This window comes from Cygnus olor, chromosome 9, assembly GCF_009769625.2.
Source record: "Cygnus olor isolate bCygOlo1 chromosome 9, bCygOlo1.pri.v2, whole genome shotgun sequence".
Taxonomy (NCBI): Eukaryota; Metazoa; Chordata; class Aves; order Anseriformes; family Anatidae; genus Cygnus; species Cygnus olor.
The window spans coordinates 19,166,297-19,182,856 of record NC_049177.1 but is presented as its reverse complement, the minus strand read 5'-3'; the positions used below and the strand labels follow the sequence as shown (position 1 = coordinate 19,182,856).

The window sequence follows — 16,560 nt, the reverse complement described above, 5'->3', positions numbered from 1 at the left end:
ACTGAATTCAAAGAGTTGGGTTTTTTCTCCTTTTCCCTTGGCAAAGTACAAATTATAAATTCCCATTACTGCCCTCCACTGGGAACTGGGGAAAGTGCTTTTTTTTTTTTCCAAATATTTTCATAGAAAACTTTTTAGTGAATAAAGGGAGAAATATGTGGGCATTTACACCTTTGTGTGGTTATAGCCAATTTATAAGAACTTTATCACAAACCATCTTGGAGTAAGCTCAGGTTCTATATCTGGAATAAGCAGTAGAGAACAAACTGAACTGGGATGTTAGTACCTTGCTTGATTGGTAAATTAGCTTATGAGATATTAGATGCATCACATTTATTTAATTTCTGAGGACTCAGCAATATGTCTTCAAAAGGATCGGTCTGCTTGTATTCATGCTGCTTGACATCAAAACTTCTGTGTGATCATATGACGGAGCTGTTCCTATGTGGCTGAAACCAAATCAGATCACCCTAAAGACATGTTTTCTGACTTTCAAGACAAAGGCTGAAGGTAGGATTTTATAAACAGAGTATGTCCAGTTTCAACTCCCAGCTAATGAATAAAACAGATGAGATACGAGGGATAATTTTTTATTAATCACGAGAACAGTAACATTAGGGATGTTGTGGATTGTCTGCTAATTGAAAGCTTGATCTTAAAATTAGTTAACTTCAGGCTCAATAAAGGGAAGGTTTGGTAAAATTCCACAATCTGTTTTAAGTCATCAAACTAAGTGACTGTAATAGTCTCTTCAAAATATAAATAATGACTCCTTATATTCCAAGGTAAAAAGGTGCCATTTGAAATATCCTGCTTTGTGGGGAGATACAGAATGACAGAACGGCACCTTAAAGATCACCTTTAAAGATGCCAGGGCAGGCTGTCACTATTCTTTTTACCCCACTGTGACATAAAAAAGAAAAGATTAAGTGAGCAAAAAAGGGGATTCTGTTGTGATAAGCTTGGAAGAACGTTGAAAAGGGGATGGATCCTTATAATAACTTCCTTAACCCTTACTTTATATAGATTCTTCTCCAGAGCAGCTTTAACAGCTGATACAAAAAGCTTTGTGCTTTATGAGCATCGTGCTCTACCTCTTGTGTAAAACAGGACCAAGGCCTAACCCTACGGTGATGACCCTGTCAGTCCTGAGGCAGGATTCAGCAGTGCCAGGTGTTGTTGCCTGCAGGTGAAACCATGCTGTGAAGCGGGTAAAAAGCGGCCCTGGGAGCACACTTCGCGGCTGAGAGGACGGCTCGTGCATAACCGAGCCCTCCCGCAGCGACAGGCCCGGGGCCGAGGCCTCACACCGCCGGAGCCCCTCACGGCCGCCATTTCCCGCCGCGCCCCTCAGGGGGCGCCATGGCGGCGGCCGCCCGCTCCGCCCCTTCCCCCGCGGGGAGCGCCGCGTCCGGGGGCGGCGGCGGCCCGGGCTGGGCGCGGAGCGGAGCCGAGCGGGAGGTGAGTCCCGGAGGCGGCGGCTGCACGGGCGGGGAGTGGCCGCCGGCATCGCCCGGGGAGCGGGGTGGCTCCCGCCCGCCGTTGGCCCCGCCGGCCGCGGCGGCCGCTCGCCGCCGCCTGCCGCCCGCCCCCATCTTAGCGCTGCCCCGGCGCCATTTGAAGCCCGAGCCCGTGCCCCCGTCCTCGGGCACCGTGCGGAGCCGCGAGGCCGTCGGGATAAAAGTCTGGGGGGCCCAGGGGAAAAGGAGGGTGCCCGGCTGCGAGGTGGTGCTGGAGAAGGGTTGGCCCCGTTGTTCTGCTGGAGCAAGGCCGGGATCCAGGCCGGTCTCACAGGGACGGCGTTAATGTGGTGCGGGGCCGTGGTGCTTCTGCTCACGGTTCCGATGGGCAGCATCGGCTCAACAAGGTGCTGGGCCTGTAAGTGCTTCAGCGTAGCAGAGCATCCTGGAGTCTGCTTTCAGCCCTCCCTCAAGCTTGGCAGCGTACCACCCGAGTGTTTCTGCTGCCACCTCCATTTATTTATCTGTCCCCAGGAGCTGCCAAGTGCAGCAAAAGTCAGCTAACCCAGCACAAAAGGAGAATAAACAGCACGCACTTAGTGAATTTTGACGCTCTAATGTTGATATAAACTTTGTATGTTGTTTTCTTGCATAAATTTCTATAGCTTCACAGTTAGTAATGCTTCTGTGTTTGATTCTGATGTGGTGATTTTTTATTTTTGGTTTTAAGTGTTTTAAATTTGGTCGCTCCGTAGATGTAAATCTTCCCATGCTGATGTGTTCACTACATTTGGGAGCTGTGCAGCCATCAACTTCCTAGCTGCTCTCCTTGCTGATACTGAAGAGTCTAGGATTTGGGGTAAGATGACATTTCAGTTAATATTTTCAACATGCTGCAGAATATCCAATGTCTGACAAAAGACAGCAGGATGCAGAACTGCTTCTAACGACTACTTGAGTGACTGGAGTCTTGACCTGTCTGTCTTTATAGTAAACCTCATTATTTTGTTGCAAGGCAGGATATGAACTTAGACTCCGTTACCCATGTGCATTTGTTGTGTTCTTAACTGTAACAGAACGGGCTGGATGGGGTTAGAAAGAAGGGGGTAGAAAAGGTTGCCAAGAGAAGCTGTGGATGCCCCATCCCTGGAGGTGTTCAGCACCAGGCTGGACGAGGCCCTGGGCAACCTGATCTGGTGGGAGGTGTCCCTGCCCGTGGCAGGTGGGTTGGGGCTAGATGGGCTTTAAGGTTCCTGCCAACCCAAGCTGCTCTAGGATTCTATGGAAAGCAATCTTGTGTTTGGGTTTTCAAAATGTTCATGTTATTTCATAAACTTGTGAAAGTTACAAACTAGATAAAAGCAAGTCAAGCTAATTCTTGAACCTTTTCACTTTATGATTACTTTAGACTATTCAAAATGAACGAACACCCTAAAAAGAGAAAACGGAAGACTCTACACCCTTCTCGATATTCAGGTCAGTCTAGAGCTTGAGTTATGTACACGCTTCAATTAGTTTAATTTTCTTCACATAATTACTTTATTATGAAAAGCGTACTTATATCAGGAAATCCTTAACCTAAAGGGTAGGATAAGGAGCCTTGTTCTGAATGTATTGAGTAACCACTCTGCATGTTCCGTTGTCAAGTCACTTTCGGTCAACACATCTGACCGGTTTTGTTCTTACTCCCTGCACATTGGAAAGCTCGCACAAACCATAAAGGGAAGATTTTACTAACACACAAGGGGAGAAATTTCATGAAAGTTGGGTTGGGGGTGTCCATTAGTTCTCAGCACTGAATTAACTGTGCTCCCGTCCCTACCTTCAGTGGAAGCAGAATTTGATAACAACTGCATCTGATGTTCTGAACATCAGGACAGCAGCTGAAATCTGCAAATCAAAATAGTGATGTTATCAGACAGGCACAGAATCGTCACAACATGAGAAGTAAAAATGTGGCCAGTGAGAAGAACTCTGGTGAATGTTAAATCCATATGTAGCTACATCAGTTTGTTAGTGTAAATACTAATTTTTATTTTTATTTTTAATCTAGATTCTTCAGGTGCAACCAAATACATAGATAATAGTGGAATTCTTTCTGACCACTGCTATAGTGTCTGTTCTATGAAACAACCAGACATAAAATATTCTGAAAACAGAGGTAAGAGTGCACTTTGAGATCTTGTTCTATAATTCCTGACTAAGTGCATTATACTCCTATTCATAGAAGTAAGTAGAATACAAAATAGGCAGTGGCAGACTTCTGTGCATCGTTCTCATCTGGTATGCCTTAGACTAGTGGAAGGTTGTTTACTCATAATTCAAATATAATTTTCAAAGTAAAAAGTGACAACAACAAAAAGATATTTCAATTTTATAGCATTTAGAATGAATTTTAAACTTTATCTAAATATCCATTGGCTAGGTGACATAAATCTGATGTAGATAATCTATGAGTTGGGAGGAAACATACCAGCAATAGTAACCTGTACTTCAGGAAAATGACTTTCACTCCAATAAGTTGTCCAACAAGTATCCAGAAGTCTCACAAAGGATATGCCTTAAAATATGATGACCAGAAATATTTAAGGATATTAAAAAGATGCATCTTTCATATGTAAAGTTTCATTTAAGAATTTTTTTTTCCAGTGTAATCAACTGACCATTTTTTTTCTGAAATTGTAAAGACAGTTGCCACCTTTTGAATTATTCTGTTGACTTTTGTATGTATGGAAATAGTTTCTGCGGTGTTTATTGTTAACTTTCTTTAATGTAGGTTACAATGTAAGTGGTATGTAAAGATAAATTTATGTAATTAGAATAAGTAAATAGTAAGTAACATCTAGGTTAGATCAAGGGAGTGAGGGTGATGCTAGAAAGGATGAATAATGACAAGAAAATGTTTTATCTTTGCAGGTAGATACCACAGTCCCGTGCAGAGCATAGACACAGATGATGATGGGAGTCCAGTGCACGCTGGCACTTCTCACTGGAGTGGGTCACATTCAAATGTTGTGGGGTTGCACTATACAGAACCTAAAAAGAAGGATAAAGGTAAAGGTAAATGTGTATTTGCAGCTGAGATGCTGTGAAGCTGGAGAGCGTGGATGTTGACTTTTAATATAGCTGGTATTTTTCTTTTTTTGGTTTGACAGGTGAAAGATTTGTAGTTTACGTTATTTATGAGTTAATTAAAATGTAGTTCTAGTGGCTGGGCAACAATAACTACTTTTTGTATTTATTAGCTACTACAGCTAACTGAGAAGTTAAATGCAGACCCATTTGTTTTACTGGATTTGTTTTTAACCTTCTGCTTGTATTATCTGTTTGTTTCTGTAGATAAAGCTACTAATAATGGAATGTGTAAAGACATATGTGATTCACCGATATTCAGTGAGATCCCTACAGAAGAGGAGAAACCTCTTGATATTCAAACTGTAGAAATTTCTACAACGGAAGTTAATGCTGTAGAAGTTCACGATATAGAAACACAAACCGTGTCACCTGAGAAGCTAGAAGCTGAGGATCTAGAGGAGATCCCTCTTGAAACCTGTAAAATCTTCGAGAAGAACCAGGCTTTGAACATCACAGCTCAACAGAAATGGCCTTTGCTGAGAGCCAACAGCAGTGGCCTGTACAAGTGTGAGCTCTGTGAGTTTAATAGCAAGTACTTTTCTGATTTAAAGCAGCACATGATCCTGAAGCACAAGACATGTACAGATACTCATGTCTGTAAAGTTTGTAAAGAGAGTTTCTCCAGCAAAATGCAGCTAATCGAACATGTAAAGCTACATGAGGAAGATCCGTACATCTGCAAATACTGTGATTACAAAACAGTGATATTTGAGAATCTGAGTCAGCACATAGCAGACACTCACTTCAACGACCACCTTTATTGGTGTGAGCAGTGTGATATGCAGTTCTCTTCGAGCAGTGAGCTGTACCTGCACTTCCAGGAGCACAGCTGTGATGAACAGTACCTGTGTCAGTTCTGTGAGCATGAAACAAATGATCCAGAAGACCTGCACAGCCACGTGGTGAACGAACATGCGTGTCGGCTGATAGAGCTAAGCGACAGCTATAATAACAAGGAGCGTGGACAGTACAGTCTCATAAACAAAATTAGTTTTGACAAATGCAAAAACTTTTTTGTATGCCAAGTGTGTGGCTTTAGGAGCAGGCTGCATACCAATGTCAACAGGCATGTTGCTATTGAACACACCAAAATATTCCCTCATGTTTGTGATGACTGTGGGAAGGGCTTTTCAGGTATGTTGGAGTATTGCAAGCATTTAAGCTCTCATTTATCTGAAGGGATTTATTTGTGTCAGTACTGTGAATATTCAACAGGACAGATTGAAGACCTTAAAACCCATTTGGATTTCAGGCATTCGGCAGATTTACCTCATAAATGTACTGATTGTTTAATGAGGTTTGGAAATGAGAAAGATCTTCTAAGTCATCTTCAGATACATGAGACAGCTTGATTACCTTCTTTCCTTGTAATCAGTTTGTTAGAACCCAAATTAATTTTCAGTCACTAAAATGTATTAAATACAGTTTTAACAGCACTTGTACAATTCTAATGTTTTTATATCAACAAAGCATGTATAACAACTTGGTGTTACGAATTTCCTTACCTAGAGGTTCGGTAGAAATGATCACATTTACATGTGATGGGTCACATTCTGGGGGGAGGGACAGTGGGAGTAGTTGCGTGTTATAATAGCAGTTCTGATGCTCACCCTGTACTTTCACGTTTAACGTATGAGAGCAGCTCTTTAGGGTTTTAAAAGGGACAAAGAGAAGGTCAACATCTAGGTCCATGCTTAAACACCGCACTGACCTCAATTGCGTATCCTACTCATTTTACCCCCTGCAGCAGCAGGTTGCTGAGCTCATGTTCAAAAAATTGCATCAACCAGCCAAAGATAAGTGCGTTCCAAAACTTCCCAGCATGCAAGTCTCCATATGTCAGCCTGCATTTACTACCTTGTACTCTTGATAAGCTTCTAAAAGTGACCTGTTTTCTCTTGGGGTACCTGCCCTATCTCATCATTTGCTTTCTGTCCTCATTCAGTGTTCTGTTTCGGCTCCTGTCTGTGGAGCCATCAAACAATGTTTTCATCCACACATTACTACAGACCTCCCACGTCATTTCTATCTCCTTTATTTACCTTCAGTTCCTGTATTTCTCCTGCTCAGAGCAGGTGGGTTGAAACTAGATGATCTTTAAGGTCCTTTTCAACCCAGGCCATTCTATGATTCTATGCACTCCTGACAGGTGTTCCTTGTGTGTAGAGTGGGTCATGTTTTAAGGAGCCAATTGTAAGGGAATTTGTGAAATATTCCAGATGAGAATGTCTAAAGAGCATGATTTTCATAATTTATCTCTCACTGAAATGTCACCAACCTCATTTGGAGACAGCCTCTATAAAATTAGTTTATAATTACATAACTATAATTTTATAGACTAAAAATTAGCTTTCCACCAAAAGTAATTTGATGAAAGTTATTCTAAATCTGTAAATTTTAAACTATGTACTGCTTTAAAACACTGGTATGGTATAAAAGTTTATTTAATCACTTTCAAATGATTTAACACAGCTGTTCTGATTAGATAGTGCTGTTCAGGCATTACAGGCTTCGTAAGTGAATTTTTAAGCTTCATTCCGTAGCTGTATTTTTGAGTGACTGATAGTTGGACAGATAATAAGGGTGAGGTCATTTAGATTGTGCTAGTTATCGGAGTGAAATAACCCATAAAATAGTGGTGGAGTTTACATTTCTGTATTGCTTGTAAATTTGTAATGTAAGATTGTCTAATGCGAGCGTTGTATAGATATAATTAATGTATAAAACATTTCTTGACTGGTGAGATTTGGTGTTATCAGCTTCCAGGTGTGCAAGGGCTTTCACATTGAATTTTTAAAGCTATAAAAATTGGCTATATAGTCAGTTTATGGAAGTCCTGATTTCTGGAGAAGTATTTCTAGAAATTCTGAAAACTAGCCAGGTAGCACTTGTTGCTTTGTAGGAGCAAGACCATTTTCATCATTTTGAAATGCTGATTTAGTACCAAATCTTACATGTAATTGTTGAAAAGGACAACCTGATTGTATCCTAACTGTATTTCAGTTCATTGTATAGAGAATGACACTGTCTGTAGTAGAATTGCTAATTTCCTATTTTGAGCTCATTCATCATGGCTGGCTTAATATGGTAGCAATAATATAGTTAACAAAATACTAACGAGAATTATTTTATATATGGAAGGTTAATTTTGCTCATACGGGGATAAAGGGCTGGGGAATGCTGGTTCTTCTGTTAGAGTCCTGTGGGAAAGACATTTAAAAAAAAAAAAAAGGCTGAAGAAATGTGTGTGTCTGTGCAGACCAGCACAGTGTCCCATGCCGGAAAGCTGTATTTTCCTCACAGAAAAGGCTCTTTTGTAAAAGTATGGAGCCTGTGACAGAAAATTTGTGTTTTGACTCCTTGGTAGTTCATGTCAACTTTTAAGTTGTGTCAATTTCTGGTCTCTAAAATGGGAATGAAAACATGCCATAGGCATGTTTTGAAGACAAACTCCTAACTAAAATGCACACAGTGTCTAGTTAGGAAATATATTAAAGTTTGACTTAGCATGGATTTTACAAATTAGGGAGTAACGTTAGGTTTGCTTCTTTAATCTATCAAAGTAGATGGAAATTTATGTGGGCAGGTGGTCTCATTTTACCTTAGCAGGAATGCAAATACGAAGGATACTTGCTTCCATGTGACCAGTGTGCTGAAACAAGAAAGGCATGCAGTAGAAGAAAAAACAGGTATTGAGTGGAGTGTGTCTAGAAGTCGGAGTGCTGAAAGGAAGGACCGTATGTGTAGGGAAGGCACATTGTACCCAGTGAGGGCACTATGTGGTAGCTGTGAATTAGAAGAGTTGGGCTTATTTATTTGAAGTGTGCAGGTGGAAGGTCAGGCGTGGTGCATCGGGGTGAACTTGGAGCACGGGAGCACTGCCAGAGGTTGAAGTCTTCTCAAAACCTTATGGCTTGAGCACTTAATCTGAGTCCTGAATTAGAGACATTAACTGCAGTAATCAGAAGTGAGTCAATACGGGTTTTTCTTTGGGATGCTCAATAAGTGTGTGTCAAATTCAGCAGTTTTTTATACTGATACCTGCAAGGTTCCTCTGCTGCAGTGGCAGCTAACTAGAAGCTATCCAAAATAACAGCACGGGTTTTTGAAGTAATTTTTATTTGCTTTTTTGTGTTTGAGCCTTTGGTTTAAAGGTACATCGACCATCCCAGCTTCTGGGACCATGTTTGGTACCGAACGGGGGAAGTTCTTTATGCAGAAGATTCTGAGGACTTCAAAACTAAAATCCCGGGAACTGTTGCAGGAACTTAAATACAACGGATGAGTAATTCTCTAATGTGTTCTCCACAGCGTTTATTAAGCGTCACTGATTTTCATCGTTGTTTTTGTGGCTGTTCATCCTGTGCTCTCTTATGGCGATGTATCACGTGTATAAATTTCCAGTGCTTGGAACTCTGGGAACAACTCTGGCGGTTGTCATTTTAGCTGGCAGCTTAGTGATTAAACCACGGTGCTGACGGTACGCAGGGCCCACAGCCAGGGCTCCTTTCTTTTGCCTTGGATTCCTATCGCGCTTTTCAGGGGACCTGGCTTATAACTCGGGACACCTTTTGGGTACAGAAGTCCCAAACTGAGGTTGGCAAGGGCATGTGGCCAAACCTGAGCCATAGCCTGGTTCTGACCACAAAAAATAAAGAAAGAAATGAAATAAAATAAAATGAAATTGAATAAAACGGAGGAAAAAAAAAAATAAACCCTGTCAGCCCTGAGGAGCGCGGCGGGCCGCCCCCTCAGCCCAGTCCCGTCTCCATTTCGCGCCCGGCCGCCCCCCGACGCCCTGCCCGAAGATGGCGGCCGCCGCCCCGCCCGCCCCTTACTAAAAATGGCCGCCACGCCCCTCACCGGCGGATCCGGGAGCGGGCGGAAGCGGAAGCGCTGCCCGCGCGCGGCCCGGTGGCGGCGGGGCGGGAGGCGGTGGCGGAGCGGGGGCCCCGCGGGCGGTGCGGCGGTTGCCAGGTAACGGCGGGGCCGGGCCCGGGGCTGGGCCTGAGGGCGGGCGGAGGCTGTGACCTGCAGGCGGCCGGGGGCGGCAGCGCCGTGCCGCGGGGTGGCCCCTGGGCTCCGGGACACCGCTCCGCGTTGGGGCTGTCCTTGCTGTGGCGGTGCCCGGGGGTAAGGGCTCGTCGCGGGGACGGCGTGAGCGAGCGGTCGGTGCCCCTCGGTGCGCTCCTTTGGTCGTGTCTTTTTTTAGTTGGAATTATCGGGTGGGAACACGCGTGGTTTTGCACTGACACGGGTGCTCCCGGGTGTTCTGGTCACTTTCGCGTGACTTTCCCCGCAGTTACACGATGGCAGAAGCTGCTGTGTCTCCGCTGAAGCACTTCGTGCTGGCGAAGAAAACCATTACTGCCATCTTCGACCAGCTGCTGGACTATGTCACCGAAGGAGCGACTTTTGTGGAAGGTTAGTTTCCACCTTCAACGCAGTGACCTGGTCTATTGCCTTGAATTTACTTTACAGTAGCGCAGTGTGTGTTACCGTACACCTCCGTGTGCTGTTCAGGTAAACATACGCCTTCAGAAAGAATCATATTTTCATTTAATGTTTTTATCTCATGCTAGCAGCAGCACTTAGGATGGTTGCATCTAATAAAATCTACATTGTGTGGCAGGTAGCTTGGCCTGCTTTCCATGAGGGTCAAAGCTGAACCACCTCTTCGTGTAGGAAAAAAGGGCAAACAGGCTTTCCCATTATTCAGTAGGAAGGCGGATCGACACGATATGGCGCAAAGAACCCACGGTTACACCCTCTCAAGTTTTAGCAGCATGGAGGCGCGCGTGTTGCCACACAGATCTGGTTGCTCGTGGCCCCAGCAAGCTCTGCGGTGAGAGGACAGCCCAGCCTCACTGGGCAGCAGGTCCTGGCCTTGATTTCTGGAGACGGGCTTCACAGAACGGGGCAAATCGGAAAGCCTGTGAACACGGCCTGGTGTGCTGAAAGGGTTGTTCAAATCATGAGATGCTGTCATGATCGGTTTTATATTCGGCAGTTAGACTGTAGAGTCACCTGCGGTGATTTGTCATGATTTCACAGGTGCTGTGTGGACCTGCCAAATGACAGGGTCTAATACCAGGTTCTGTAAAAGGGTTTTGTTCATTTTGTTTTACCACTGTATAATAAAAATTTAGCCAGATCTTCAGCATGTGAGGTACTGATAATCTCGATCTTGTGTCCAAAAGCATGTAATCTGTTTTTTTTTTTCTATGTGTAGCAACCTACAGGAACCCAGAGCTTGAACATATAGCAACGGAAGATGAACTAGCAAAAATACAGGCATATAAAAAGAAGCTAGCAGTCATTGGTGAGGTGCTTTCACGGAGACACATGAAAGTGGCATTTTTTGGCAGGTAATGAATGAAATTACCAGAACTTAATTTGATCTCTCTTCTTCTCTTTCAGAGCTTAATGTTTGTAGGTTATATGCACTGGAATTAGTTTTTCATTACAGGATTGTCATTTGAAACATAATACATAAAAACATGCTCACTCTTACCTAACTGGTGCTAAAGGTTTCTTTGATGCCGTCTTGCGATGTTTGTGTAACTGAATTAGGTGTGTCTTGTCGCACGTTTTTATTGACAAACTATTTAAAAAATTATTTTTTTAGAGCCATTATTTGACTTAAGAAGATGTGAGTTGTCTTCTTCACAATGGCTTTTTTTTTTAACATGGTGATTTTGTTTGTTTACTGGACTGTTGCTGTTAACAACTTTTGTTTATGTTTATTGTAAGTACTGAAAACTAAACTTTGAGCTGTTTATGTTTCTACATATAAGCAACTGACGAAAAATAGACTGTTAGAGAGACTTGCCTTGCTGGTTGTGTCATTGGTTTGATAGGTCTGTGTGATGATTATTTGGAATAATAGTAACAGTGCGTTATACGGCTTACAGATAAATCTGAACATAATACGAATTTCTGCTGTCCTGAATTACTAACTAGGAAAAGTTCTAGTTCAATGTCCTTGGTGGTATTATTACAAACTGAGTATCAAATCTTTTGCATATTTAGGTAACACTTCCAAAGTTATAGATTTTTAATTTAACTTCAGTTTTAAAAATAAAAAAATATAACAATTAGTTTTTTTTTGTTGTTGTTGTTTTTTTTAAACTTTGGTCACCTTGGGATCATTTTAGCTGTATCTTTTATTGTTCATTGCAGAAAAATGGGGAGTTAAAGAGAGAAGTTTTGTTGCACCCCAGAATGTGTTGCTACGTACAAAGTTTTTTTTTTTTATAGAAGTGCTGTCAGGTTCTTGGACCCAAAGCACTGAAGTTTTGTGTCTCTCTGTTTGCTTTTAGTTGTGCTGTGTTTTGCTTTTCGCTCTCATCATAGTGGAGAGGTTTGAAGTTTTCACTGAGTCTTAACGCTTCTAATAAATGTCTGTGGAACGCATTGTGCAATTCTCTTCTTACAAATTTTGGATAGTGTAGAAATAGGCTGAAAATCAGCCTTACTGAATGCAAAGTCATATGTTAGAGAGCGAAATCCTTCCAAGAGATTAAGGTTCCAGTGTTTTCAAATGCTTGTGTGTGACTGATTAGCCTGGTGTCTGTTAGACCAGTTTGCTTCAGGAAATTTTTTCTTTTTATTTTTTTTCCTGTGCTTAAATTTAGCATGTGGTTACATGTATTTTCTGGAATATGACTCTTCATGTTCTAATTTTTAAAATTTTGTAATAGTATTGGAAAAAATGTGTTTAGCAGTGGTTGTACCCTCACTTTGCTAATAATGGTTCAGCTATTTAAAGAAAAACAATAAAAGGATCTGGGATAAATAAATTGTTTTTATCTCAGCCTTGACATTTCACAAAGTTAAAAGCTGAATACATTTACAAGTTGTGATACTCGTTAAAAGATGCTTTTGCAAGTTCAGTGCAGGAAAGAGAGAATTAAGGTAACCTTAACTCCCCATCTGACGTTCTGCATACATTTGTAAGCTGTTGTACAATGAGCACCGAAGTAGCTCCAGAAATGAATTACAGTCCACGCTTGCCTCGTACCGTTGTGTAAGAGTTAAGCCTCAAGTCTCTGTGGGTGAGGGGAAGGGGGTTAGTGCAAAGTAGGGCATCGCTGAGAACTTCAAGTTCTAGCGGAGTTGATGAGTTGCTGAATAGTTCCGTGTGATCAGTAAGATTTTGGTTAATTTGCTTTTTGCCTTCTGAAATAAGGACAAGACTAAGTTTCATGATTAAAATCAGAGTTTGCATGATAAGGGTTACAAGTGAGAAATAAATCTGAATTTTTATTTTTTGCACGTTGCTTCACGTCTTCCTTTGGAGATCTTCATCAGGCTGAGGTTATTGTCAGTTACATTGTTCTGAGCTGTCCCTGTTGGCTGCGATGAGACTTCCCAGACAGTGATACACCACATCTAATGCTTAGAGGGCAATATCAGAAGCAGTGGTACAGAACAAATGTTTCCTGAAGGCAGCGGATGAAGTTACTGAGGTGGTAATGGCACAGGCATTTTAAGGAGTCACTGCTGATGGCGCTGTAGAGTGTGGTCCTCCTCTGCCCCTGTCATGCAACCTTTTCTTCATGTCCTTCTCGGGCATCCCTGGAATTCCCTTAGTTTTGCTGTGAGAGGCATGTGGAATGGTTACCTGATCAAAACACGATTCTGCCCAAAACGCTACGCAGGTTTTCAGTCAGTTCTTTTCTGGAGGACTGCCAGTGCTGGCACAAAGGAACGGGCACGCTGCCCCCTTATGTGGGACACGGTGCTGTTTTTTAGCAGTTGCTTTAAATTGATCAAAGGCATCATTTTAGGCTAGATGCTTCTTCTGGTGCAGCAAAGTTGAACCACTGTTTTGTTTGTTTTTACAAATCCCTCATGTAGATTCAGGTATGGCAGATAAAGGCATGCTTCCGGGTACAGGTTGGGCTTGTTCAGCTCGTGTGAGTTATGCAAATGGCAATTTGCTTTCTTGCAGGTAGGCAGTGTTGATATCAAGAAAGATTTTTGGAATTGCTATTCAGTTGAACTTTTCCTGCACTTTCTGCTCTTTTCTGGCAAGCTGTGCTGTACTGGCTTGATGCCCAATCGCTCCAAACAGCTTGCAAAATGTGGGTCTAATGCGGTTAAAGGGGGCACATTCAGGTCAAAACAAAGGTATGTTTAATGCTGCTGTACTCTGCTCAAAGTGCTGCTATTTTCTTTCCCTCTAGAACAAGCAGTGGGAAAAGTTCGGTCATTAATGCCATGCTGTGGGATAAGGTGCTTCCCAGTGGGATTGGCCATACAACTAACTGCTTCCTCAGCGTGGAAGGGACTGATGGAGACAAGGCTTATCTTATGACAGAAGGATCTGATGAAAAAAAGAGCGTCAAGGTAGAGTTTTTGAATGACTTCTGTGAATGATTTTGAATTATTTCAGTGCTTATCATGGTAACCATTTCTCCAAAGACCCGTCTATTAACAACAGTTTCAAGTCTAATGAAAGTATAAGGCTAACTCATTACGTATTTTTAAGTTCTTATTCAGGAGGGAATAACTAATAAATGAAAACGTTCTACTTCAAAATTTTTCCTGGATATTTCAAGGAAAATAACTAGTGTGTGTTTCCTTGTGGCATAGCTTATGTTGAGAGATCTATTTTTACAGACTGTCAGTAAGTTCTGTTACTTGCTGAAGATTAGGAACATTGCTCTCATTTGGCCTTACGGCGCTTACCTTATTTAATTGCTCACGTTGATGTGTTAAACCTCTGAGGCAAATTTATGCCAGCTCTCAGTATCGCAAATCCTAGCCCTGTAAGGAGTACCCCTTTGTGGCTGCAATGAAACTCCTGTTTGGTTTTCAAAGCACAACTCGTTCTTTAGATGGCAGTGAGTCTGAAGAGGTTTAAAAAAAAATAAAATTTAACAAATATTCACCCTAAGTATGAACTCTGTTACCCTGTTTGACAGGTTTGCTTGAGAACCAAATTAGGGTTGTTTACAGACTCGTTTGTGGTGCATATTGCATGTTTGTCTTCTCTCTTTATGCTCTGTATAGACAGTCAATCAGCTTGCTCATGCACTTCACATGGATAAAGATTTGAAAGCTGGCTGTCTTGTCCATGTCTTTTGGCCCAAGTCGAAGTGTGCCCTGCTGAGAGATGATTTGGTTTTAGTGGACAGGTATGTTCTCTGTTCTAATAAAGACTTTCTCAAATAAATAACCCACTGTAATATTTATAAAAAAGACTGGTTTACTGTTTGCTTATTAGGCTGCAAAATTATTGAGAGGCTTTTTTTTTTATTGCAAGAGTCCAGAGTTTGTTCTTCTGTATATAGTGCTGCCTGTCATCGCTCCACTGCTGTTGGCATTGCGGCAGTTGGAACACACAGGTGTCTTGTGATCAGCTGTATAAAGGACCAGCTTTTGGCTGAGCATACTGCCACTTTTAAAACAAACACTATGGGAGCATGCATAGGGTTGTTGCAGCAACTGTAAACCTTTTGCACATTCCCTGCCCTTAAGCGCTTCGTACTGATCACGTGAAGTGTAAGCACTCTGGACTTCATATCTTAAAGCTTCTTTTAAGAGTTGCTGTACCTACATATCCCAGTAATGAGTGCCCTCAAAACAGAATTGTTGTCAGTTCTGCGTGCCCACGTGTTGGGATTACATTTCGCATTGTTTGGGTGTAAAAGAATTCTGAAAGATTTGGTTTATCTGTGTCAAATGTCAGTATTCCAGGCCTCTTTGAGATATAAACTGGTAAAACATTTTTTTCAAATTGCCAGGTGATCTATACCTACTATGTGAATGTAATAGAGATTCTATTCTTATGAGTGAACTTGCAAGTAGAGCTTTTTGTTGCATCTCTAATCTTGCACCTTTGAAATCGCTGGAGGTTGTCAGTGTTTCTCGGGTGCAAACTCTTACGCCAGTAATAACGCCAGCCTGGCTGGCACAGGCTGGTGCTGCTTTGTTTGACGTACTGATGGGCTTCTGAGCTTATGCAGTTGTGCTGTTTCCTTGGGGACATCTGCGTAGCAGAGGTGTGCTGGAAGCCCAGAAGTGATCCTTGCTTAGGTATGATACAAGACATGATTTGTTCTGCACAGTCTTGGTTGCTAAAGGTGAAATGTTAAGAGAAAAGAAAACAACCTGAAATCTAAGAGAACCGGTACTTGTAAGAAGAAAATCGCCTTTTAAATAAAGCAAATTTGAACCAGAAATAATTGAGCTGTTGCAAACTTGACATAATGATCATATTCTACTTAGTTTTGAAAAATTGACAGCATTATAGTCCTAATTTCATTTTAATTGTCACTATATTATGCAAGCTGTGCATAGATCTATAAATTTAATTAGGCCTTTATTAATGGAAAAATATTTAATGAACAACTGTCCTTTTTAATTACAAACTAAACATGGGATATGGGGAGGAAGACCATTCTGTGAGACCGCCTGGATTTCTGACAGACTGCCTGTCACTTTTTTAGCTATTATGATCTGCACATTTATTCATTAAACTGCATCTTGTAATGAGTAGATGGTCTAATGGGTGATACGCTAAATGGTAATGAATTTTTTCTTTGTTTGCCTTAAGCTCAAGTTAAGCATTAGACTAAAGATATAAAAATTTGTAACTTATAATAAGGTTCTGAGGCAATCCCAATCTATTTTCATCTGTTTCTAAAGATGAATTACTCCTTTGATGGATAAATACAAGTTTGTGATCTCTATTCTCAACAGCCCTGGCACAGATGTCACTACAGAGCTCGACAGTTGGATTGACAAATTCTGCTTAGATGCTGATGTGTTTGTCTTGGTTGCCAATTCTGAATCGACTCTCATGAACACGGTATGGTGTGCAATCATTTTACATTAGTTCTTCGTTTAAATATTCAGCAGTTCCCTAACTGAAAGGCTGCTGTTAGTCCTTTACAGAAGCTCCACGAAGCGCTGCAGGTGGATATTGTGAATAGGATGTGGGGTTGCAAGGCAG

The 16,560-nt window shown here is 41.8% G+C and overlaps 2 protein-coding genes across 9 annotated transcripts in view; both read left to right on the top strand.

Annotated features, from left to right (window-relative positions):
• Positions 1-1,383: 1,383 nt before the first annotated feature.
• On the top strand, positions 1,384-6,077 carry ZNF639 (zinc finger protein 639). 7 transcript variants are annotated; one of them, XM_040566847.1, is made up of 6 exons: positions 1,384-1,461; positions 2,216-2,319; positions 2,869-2,936; positions 3,514-3,621; positions 4,377-4,514; positions 4,800-6,077. In XM_040566847.1, the coding sequence occupies exons 3-6, from the start codon at positions 2,879-2,881 to the stop codon at positions 5,945-5,947; spliced, it is 1,452 nt and encodes a 483-aa protein (XP_040422781.1). In that variant the 5' UTR covers positions 1,384-1,461; positions 2,216-2,319; positions 2,869-2,878; the 3' UTR covers positions 5,948-6,077. The 7 variants fall into 7 exon arrangements, with proteins under 7 accessions (XP_040422781.1, XP_040422775.1, XP_040422782.1 ...); XM_040566841.1 differs by having other exon boundaries at positions 4,377-4,520; XM_040566848.1 differs by having other exon boundaries at positions 1,453-1,878.
• A 3,405-nt stretch (positions 6,078-9,482) lies between these two features.
• Positions 9,483-16,560, top strand: part of MFN1 (mitofusin 1) — a 25,505-nt gene continuing 18,427 nt past the window's right edge. Inside the window, exons 1-6 of one of the 2 annotated variants that reach the window (XM_040566839.1) lie at positions 9,483-9,572; positions 9,898-10,019; positions 10,828-10,963; positions 13,787-13,949; positions 14,616-14,740; positions 16,308-16,416. In XM_040566839.1, coding sequence (XP_040422773.1) covers positions 9,905-10,019; positions 10,828-10,963; positions 13,787-13,949; positions 14,616-14,740; positions 16,308-16,416 — 648 coding nt within the window. In that variant the 5' untranslated portion in view covers positions 9,483-9,572; positions 9,898-9,904. Of the gene's footprint in view, positions 9,573-9,611; positions 9,729-9,897; positions 10,020-10,827; positions 10,964-13,786; positions 13,950-14,615; positions 14,741-16,307; positions 16,417-16,560 lie in introns of those variants that run through there. The other variant, XM_040566840.1, reaches the window with a different exon arrangement.

Excerpts from the sequence above, each read along its gene's own strand:
- ZNF639 (XM_040566841.1), top strand. The coding sequence starts at position 2,879 with ATGAACGAACACCCTAAAAAGAGAAAACGGAAGACTCTACACCCTTCT. Across the intron at positions 3,622-4,376 it reads AAAATATTCTGAAAACAGAG|GTAGATACCACAGTCCCGTG; the intron begins GTAAGAGTGCAC and ends TTATCTTTGCAG. Across the intron at positions 4,521-4,799 it reads AAAGAAGGATAAAGGTAAAG|ATAAAGCTACTAATAATGGA; the intron begins GTAAATGTGTAT and ends TTGTTTCTGTAG.